This window comes from Arvicanthis niloticus, chromosome 15 (assembly GCF_011762505.2).
Source record: "Arvicanthis niloticus isolate mArvNil1 chromosome 15, mArvNil1.pat.X, whole genome shotgun sequence".
In the NCBI taxonomy this organism is placed as follows: domain Eukaryota; kingdom Metazoa; phylum Chordata; class Mammalia; order Rodentia; family Muridae; genus Arvicanthis; species Arvicanthis niloticus.
The window spans coordinates 20,862,112-20,870,556 of record NC_047672.1 but is presented as its reverse complement, the minus strand read 5'-3'; the positions used below and the strand labels follow the sequence as shown (position 1 = coordinate 20,870,556).

The following is an 8,445-nucleotide window of genomic DNA, read 5'->3' as shown; positions in this document are numbered from 1 at the left end:
TGTCTGAAGTATAATGGGGATTCAATACTAATGTCCATGGCTGGTGCCTTCAATCCTTCAGGTCCACTGTAAAAAGAGATACACTTTGGCATTGGGGGAGTTCTATCATCTCAGGAAGAACAGATTCTACTGGTACAGGAAGCCATAAAACTGTAACAACTGCAAAAGATTGGATATTGTGTTTTGTTTTCCTTCTCTTTCATTATCCTCTAGAGACTTGAAGGATTGTGGAAAAGTAACTGGCTGCCGTAGAAGTTGTTCTTCCAGCTCATTAGGTACAATCATTTTCTTCTTGTTGTTTTTTAAACAGAAGATGCTGGCCTGCCCACCCCTCAGGGAGAAGATACGTTGGTATGATGTCATATGGTTTCTCTGGGAATTTGAACTCTCACTAGAGACACAGAAGTATTTTGTCCTCTAATTGCAAATTAAACTATGCTCCTGGGGTTCTTTGGAAACATGTCTGTGAGTCCCTTTATCCTCCTATATTTGATTTCATCTCATGAAGACTGTCAGGAGGAGTAGAATTCATGTTTTAGAGGTATGGTACTCTTCTCTATGGGGTTCATTCTAACTCAAAATATCTTCCTCAAGAAAATCTAGTACTAACATCTCTTTTTACTGAAGAGATTCATTTGAACTGGAAAGTGGCTTTTGGTATGGGTAGTTGAAACACAGCAGTACAGTAGTTAGAAATCACCACAGCAGTGTCAAAAGGTTGTCATTCCTGGGTGAAGCCCTGACTCAGAATGCATTGCAAGGAGTTAGAAAAACATGGTTTACCTTATTGTCATGCTGCATGGTACTCACTGACATCCTTTTCCCTCTGTCATCTACTGTGATGTGAAGGCAGCAGCCAGAGCATCACAACTGTCTTAAAGAGAGGAGGCCTAAGAGTGAAGCACCTCCAGAACCTGAAATAGTCAAAGTAATGACAACTTTATTTTTAATGGATTAAATGAAGAATTAATGTTCAGAAAACCCATTTCAAAGAACTGAGTACTGGTTGTACTCATTTGTTTTCTGAATAAGTTTGCTAAATGAATTTGTCATGTAATTATGTAATTTTTTAGCATTTCAATTTATCACACTATTATGATAGTTACTAGACTTGAAGTGGTTTTAAAAACCATTTTCTGCCCCAGAGAGAGACAGAGTCAAAGAGACAGAGAGGCAGACAGACAGACAGACACACAAACACACACACACACACATGCACACACACACACTCACAAACACACACAGAGAGAGAGAGAGGAGAGAGAGGGGAGAGAGAGAGAGAGAGAGAGAGAGAGAGAGAGAGAGAGAGAGAGAGAGAGAGAGAGCGGGCCATTAGCCAGCTCTAGAGAAAGAGAAATCAAACCCCAAACTGAATAAACACTCTTGGTGGCAAGACTGTCTAGGGCAGTGGTTCTGAACACCATAACATTATTTTTGTTGCTAGTTTATAACTGTAATCTTGCTACTGTTATGAATCATAATGTAAATATCTGTGATTTCTAATGGTTTTAGGAGGGAGTTCTCAACTCACCAGCTGAGAACTACTGGTTTTGAGGAAAAACTATTCAAATTAACCATAAAAAACTTTTGTTTTGTTACTGGTGTGGTTTTATTCAATTTAATGCAAATAGAAAAATTTAGGCATCAATATTCTAGTGTTTTCTTCTCTATTCCCATAATGACAATTTCCATTAATATTTTAATTTAGCATTATTTTTATACTGTCTTTATTTTTATGTTTTAATAGTAATCTGGGAATGATAATTAATATTTGAAGATTTATTAATCCAGGCACAGAACTATAAAGACTTAAAAAAATCAAAACAAATCTTTCTATGAGATAGTAATATTTTCACTAGTGTTGAATATTTTCAATAGTATTGTTTTCTTTTATGCTGACAAGTTAAGTCAGTAATTATAATAAAAATCTTTAATGCAAATGTTACTCTTCCCTACTCTGCATAATATAGGAATATTCTCTAATTCTACTCAAAATCGCTTTGCACACATTTTCTATTTTCCTCCCCAATATATCCAATACATTTATAGAAATTAAAGAACCTATTATTTCATCTCTCTGCATCATTGAGATTGTGCTTCTCAAAAAAATTCATGCAACTAATCTTTTTCCTAAGCTCAGTGATTGAAAAAGTTTATGAGTCTATAAAACATATATCTTCAAGTTTACCTCTCATGTAATTGTAAAGTACTTCCTCCAAATGTTCCAAAAGCTCCAGAACTCTTCCTATGAAACTTTCTCAGAGCATAAATTCAAAGCACATATAAGATGTTATTTAACCTCTCTAAAGTTCATATTTTTAATGTGTACAAGAGATCACATCTTCAAAGGTAGTCTACTAAAATAAAATGTAAATATAGGCTTTAGAATTTATCACTTTAGAATTTAAAGTGGTAGCGCACGCCTTTAATCCCAGCACTTGGGAGGCAGAGGCAGGTAGATTTCTGAGTTCGAGGCCAGCCTGGTCTACAGAGTGAGTTCCAGGACAGCCAGGGCTACACAGAGAAACCCTGTCTCAAAAAATCAAAAAAAAAAAAAAAAAAAAAAAGAATTTATCACTCAATCTATAACAGATATCAGTATATGTAAAAATGACCCTTAATTGACATACGCAGTGTAATATATTTATTTGACATATGTATATACGTCATAAGATATTTAATTCATAACTGGAAATGCATTATCTGCTTTACAAAAATGTTGATAAAAGCCACATATGATAAAAAATGAAATTGCATACATTAGGTATTTTAAATGTTAAAATATTGTTAATTTGTAGTTTCCATATTGGTACAGACTCCCCTTTCTGTTTAATGTGAGCACTGAGTCAAATTGTTCCAAATCTTATCCATCCTTGAAGTGGAATTTCTTCTAAAGCCAAAAACCTGAATTGAAAAGAAAACCCTAGACTAGATATGTCATAAAAATATATGTCTCCTGTTCTTTCTAATCAAGGTATAATGACATCTAGACATAACGTGTAAAAAAAAAAATGGCACTGAAGTAGTTCTTTCCTGTGTAACCACATGAATCTTGAAGAGTAAGAAGCACAAAATTGCATGTAACGTGTCACTTTCCTTGATTAGAGGGTAAGTTGAATGTAGAACAGGTGAGAATTTCATCCTAGTAACCAATGACTACACATCACAAACCAGGTTGCATTTTATCTTTGTAAAGAATGGTGCTTCAGGTAAATTTTTAAAATGTGATATGTAGTATCATACCAAGATAAGAATGATCCCAAGGTTGATTTTAGATGGATTTCCTCAAAGTATAAAGAATTCCTGTCTCATTGGGATTAACTATTAAAATGAGACAATATATATTATTGTCTCATTTTATGTCATAGATTACTGACAATATAGAATATAGTCATTACAAGACAGTGACCATAGATTAAACATGCTTATATATGTCTTTATATTTTAGTAATCCATATTATGCCTAGATGACTTGAATATAATATGTTTAGATGACTTAAAATAGATACTTTCATATATAGGTAAATAGACAGCATTGATTGAGAGCTTAAAATTCTATGACTATAATAGGATTTTATGAAATAAGACAACACCACTGTGTGTATATATAAGTATATGTACACACACACACACTATATATATATATATACATATATATATATACTTTTAATTACTGAACACTAAATTGCACACAGTCTAGTTATGAGATTGTATATGAAATAAGTAATGATTTTTAAAGGATCACAGATTCATTTCAATATCTGATAAAGGCAGATGTGTTGATGTAGAAAATAGTTTATCATGTATCTATTAATGATAGAAGTAATGATGCTATCACTTTAAAGTTCATAATATAAATTTACTGTAAAAATCAAGAATTATCAACAGTGGCCATTGTTAATTAAAATTAAAAATTAACATTTAAATCTAACTTATTCAAGAGTATATAATTTTGGAGAATTGATTAAAAGGCAGGTGGGAAAGAGAACCCAATGATTAACATGGTTCTACAGTTATAAATATATGTTTTCATTAAAAATAACATAGTAAATTACAATGCTATTATCGATTTATTTAGGACATTTTATTTCATAAATGAAACCAGTTATTGCATACAGTTTTCAAAGGTAATCTTAAGAATGTATATTCCTTTTATTCTTTTGTGTACTTATATAGAAGGACACCAGACATGCATACTTGTGATAAGACTTAAATTATTGGACTAAGACTATAGTTTCAGATTAGAGAACCTCCGTAGATGTAGAAAGCCCTGGGTTCATCTTCAGCACCAAACAACAAAGAATTAAGAGTCTAATGAAGTTGCCTAAGGAGTTGATTCAGTAGTTACAGGCATTTGCTGTTCCTGAAGAGAGTCTGGAGTTGATTCTCACATCCACATATCTGTTCTTGTCAGAGCAAGGAAGAGTTCAAAACCAAAGCAGGTTAAAGAGACAAAGGAATAACCTTGGAGGTTCCAAATGCAGAAAACAAAACATCAAACATATAATAATGAAATATTACCCACTGGCTAACAAAGTTAGTAAGTCTGGACAGAAAGAGATGAACGAACGGGGCATTTTTCTACTTAATGGCCAATTAATACACATAAAATCCATGACGCAGTAGGAGCCATATAGTTTCCATCATTACTACCAATAGTTGAGTTAGCCAATAACAAGATAACCAATAATAGCTAAAACAAAAACTTGAAAGATATATGTCTTATATACATTGGAATTAATATATGTTTATATAAATGCTAGTAGATATCCAAGAAATTGTTTTTAAAATAATAGCTATACAATGAAAATATCTGGAAAGGACTGTGTTGATCAAATGATCCAACCTAGCTTTTTTCCAACAAGGGAACAAATTAGTGTCCTGCATCCACACATAATGCACTGAGGACACTTTTTAGAAAATGAATTACCTGAGTCAAAACTGGGGAAATATAGTATATTTTCAACTCTAGGAACATCTTACTAAAAATCTATTTACTGTTCAAAATGTCAACGTCTGGAAAAACACATAAAGGCCAAGGAGATATTTGAATTACAAAGATACTAAGAAGAGATTGTATTAAATATAATGTGAAATTTTAGATTAGGTCCTGTGTGGGTGGAGATATTAGAGAAAATAAACATGTAGGCACTGAATTTTCTTGATTTCTATAGTTATAATTATAAAACTATAAAATTTCTATAATTATAAATTCAAATGGCTTAAAATATTAAGTGTGTAGAGACAGAGTATAAGATAAACAAGAGAGACACCAATCTATGCTGAATCTGAGTGAAGGTACATGAGAGTTTTTTGCATAATTCTGAATAAACTTTCTACTATTTGCATTTACTTTTTATAATAAAGTTTCACAATCACAGATGGCTGCCAGGAAGTGTGAACTAAGAGGAAGCATTGAACTGCCCCTGCGTTTGTTTTACAATGAATAAATCTAGTTTTCATGTATTGTTCATCTCTAGGCTTTCAGTCTCACATCATATAGGAATGGGAGTCAACCAGACATGGGTCACAGACTTCATCCTCGTGGGACTCCAGCTCAGCGCAGGCATGGAAATATTCCTCTTCTGGATCTTCTCCCTGCTGTACATCTTCAGCCTGCTGGCAAATGGCATAATCTTAGCACTCATTTGCCTGGACCCCAGGCTGCACACCCCGATGTACTTCTTTCTTTCTCATCTGGCCATTCTTGACATGTCCTATGCTTCCAACAATGTCCCCAAGATGTTGTCCAACCTTTTAAACCAGAAGAAAACCATCTCATTTATTCCATGCATCACACAGACATTCTTGTATTTGGCCTTCGCTGCTTCAGAATGCTTGATTTTGGCAGCCATGTCCTATGACCGGTTTGTAGCCATCTGCCACCCCCTACACTACACTGTCATCATGAGTTGGAAAGTGTGTATGGCCCTGGCTGTCACATCCTGGTCATGTGGATTTATCCTCTCCGTGGCTCACACAATTCTCCTCCTAAGGCTGCCCTTCTGTGGGCCCCGGGAGGTAAACCATCTCTTCTGTGAAATCCTGGCTGTTCTCAAGCTGGCATGTGCTGACACCTTGATCAACCAAATCGTCATCCTTGCTGCATGTGTTTTTGTCTTAGTTGGGCCCCTTTGCTCAATGCTTGTATCTTACACACACATCCTCTGGACAATCCTGAAAATGCAGTCAAAGGAGGGACGCAGGAAGGCCTTTTCCACCTGCTCCTCCCATCTCTGTGTGGTGGGGCTCTTCTTTGGTATAGCCATGTTGGTTTATATGGTCCCTGATTCTGATCAGCGAGAGGAGCAGGAGAAAATTTTGTCACTGTTCCACAGTCTCTTTAACCCAATGCTGAATCCCCTCATCTACAGCTTGAGGAACGCCCAGGTGAAGGAAGCCTTCCACAGAGCGCTGCAGAAGAAGAGACCTGTGTGAGGGGCACAGAGAATGTGAGTTGGGTAGGGCCAAGCTTCCTGAAACACTTGGTTAACTGAAGCAAGTCAGGGAAGTTTCCCCATTAGAAGTACGATCTTTTATTTATTATTATTTGTTTGATTGTTTGTTTACTTGCTTATTTTTGAGATAGGGTATCACCATGTGGCTCTGGGTAGCCTAGAATTCACTATGTATATTAGGCTAGACTTGCATTTACAGAAGTACACCTGCCTCTGTCTCCCAAGTGCTGGAGTTAAAGGCACGTGCCACTGTGCCTGGCTAGAATTCTTGTTTTAAAATATTGTAATTGCTCAAATTCTAGCTCTGGAAATGGGTCAAAATAACAGGAAAATGATGTATTCATGATGAACTCTATGAATCTAGTTTCTAGATTAAGTTCCAATGTTGAGAGCCATTTTCATTTATAGAGTGGGAGAGAATGGAACATTATTTCTCACTCATATTTGCATCAATTGTTCACATTTTGTCTCCAATCAGTTATTTTTAATTAAATCTAATTAAACACCTGAGAAAACAGAAGGAATAAAATAATATATTACAACATAATGTATATTAACATATATATTAAAATCAAAAACAGAAAAATGATAGAATTAGTTGTCAGTAATGTTGCTGCTTTACTTTTCAAAAAAAAAATTGACAAAAATTACCAAACATTAGCTTGATTGCCCAGAAATGAGTCTACAGAAGAGATAGGGAAGGAGTGCTGGGAAGATGGCTTCATCACAAAGAACATTCACTCCACAAGCATAAGGACCAAGGTTTGAATCTCACCACAGATGTATGTGGTACAAGGGTGTGGGGTACAAGGGTGTACAGCCACACCCTTGTACCCCAGGTATCTATGGGTCAGAAACAGAGGTTTGCTGAAGTTTGATGGCTGACGGTGAAGCTTCTGTTTCAATAAAAGACCCTATCTCAAGGTAATAGAGCAGAAAGTGATAAAATAGGACACCTGATACTCACCTCTCCAGCCACTATACACACTCACATACAAGCTTATACACACACAAACACAAGGGGAAAATACTCCAATAACACTAAAATTACCATTGTAAAAGTACATCATTTTCAATTTAGCAAATACATGAAGAACTGTGAGAGAATTCTGTGAACAACTGTAGAAATTTTTTTCTGTAAATACTAAATCTACAAATGCATTAAAATGATCTAAATAGATTTATAGCATGTAAAAATAAATTAGTAAATTTAAATCTCACCAAATATAGCTATGGACCACAATGCTATTTTGGAAAACTACAGCAGAGTTTTAAAGGAAGAACTAATATTATTTCTTCATAGAGATTTTGAAATAGAAGTAAAGAGAACATTTACCAAGATCTTCTATGAGGTCAGTGTCATTAGTAAGAATGACATCACAGGTATTTTGTCATTCTGTATATAAGTGCACAATCTCAACCAAAACCAGACACCAGATCTGAAAACAAGCATCATCAAATACTATAACCAAGTGAGATTCATTGCAGGGGATCAGTAGTTTGAACATACAATGTTCAATCAATGTATTGTGGAATGTTAAATAAATAAAGGAAAAGTATAATCTTTCCTTACCTATATTAAAAGTAAGTGATAAGTTGATCACTTTTTCATAAGAAACACACATTCAACAAGCTCAAAGCACAAGGTAAATTCTTTAATCTGAAAAGGGTTACATGGGAATAGCATAGTGAAAATAGTAACTGTTGAAGACCAGATGATTTCCTTTCAATTTAAAGAAACAAATTCAAGAGTATTAGTCTTTGCTTCTTTTATTCATCACAATAAGAGAAAGACAATTAAATGATAATTAAATTAAGATTGAGTCTATTCCACTTACAATGTCAGCCATTAAAAATATCATTGGCAACAAATGATAGCAAAGACGTGGCTAGAGGAAGCCCCTATACTCTGCTGATAGAAACAAGTCCAGATGCTGTGGAAGTCAATGAGGAAGCTTCTCAAAAATCTAACAAGAAAGACATCCCA

At 34.7% G+C, this 8,445-nt stretch overlaps 1 protein-coding gene across 2 annotated transcripts; it reads left to right on the top strand.

Moving 5' to 3' along the window:
* Positions 1–415: 415 nt before the first annotated feature.
* LOC117720783 (olfactory receptor 2A2-like) lies at positions 416–8,207 on the top strand. Of its 2 annotated transcripts, XM_076913431.1 has the most exons (3): positions 454–541; positions 2,975–3,108; positions 5,481–8,207. In XM_076913431.1, exon 3 carries the CDS (start codon positions 5,506–5,508, stop codon positions 6,436–6,438), a length of 933 nt encoding a protein of 310 aa, XP_076769546.1. In that variant the 5' UTR covers positions 454–541; positions 2,975–3,108; positions 5,481–5,505; the 3' UTR covers positions 6,439–8,207. The 2 variants fall into 2 exon arrangements, with proteins under 2 accessions (XP_034375338.1, XP_076769546.1); XM_034519447.2 differs by lacking the exon at positions 2,975–3,108 and having other exon boundaries at positions 416–541.
* The last annotated feature ends 238 nt before the right edge of the window (positions 8,208–8,445 follow it).

What these genes read in the sequence shown, in the direction of transcription:
- LOC117720783 (XM_034519447.2), top strand. Translation starts at nt 5,506, where the DNA reads ATGGGAGTCAACCAGACATGGGTCACAGACTTCATCCTCGTGGGACTC.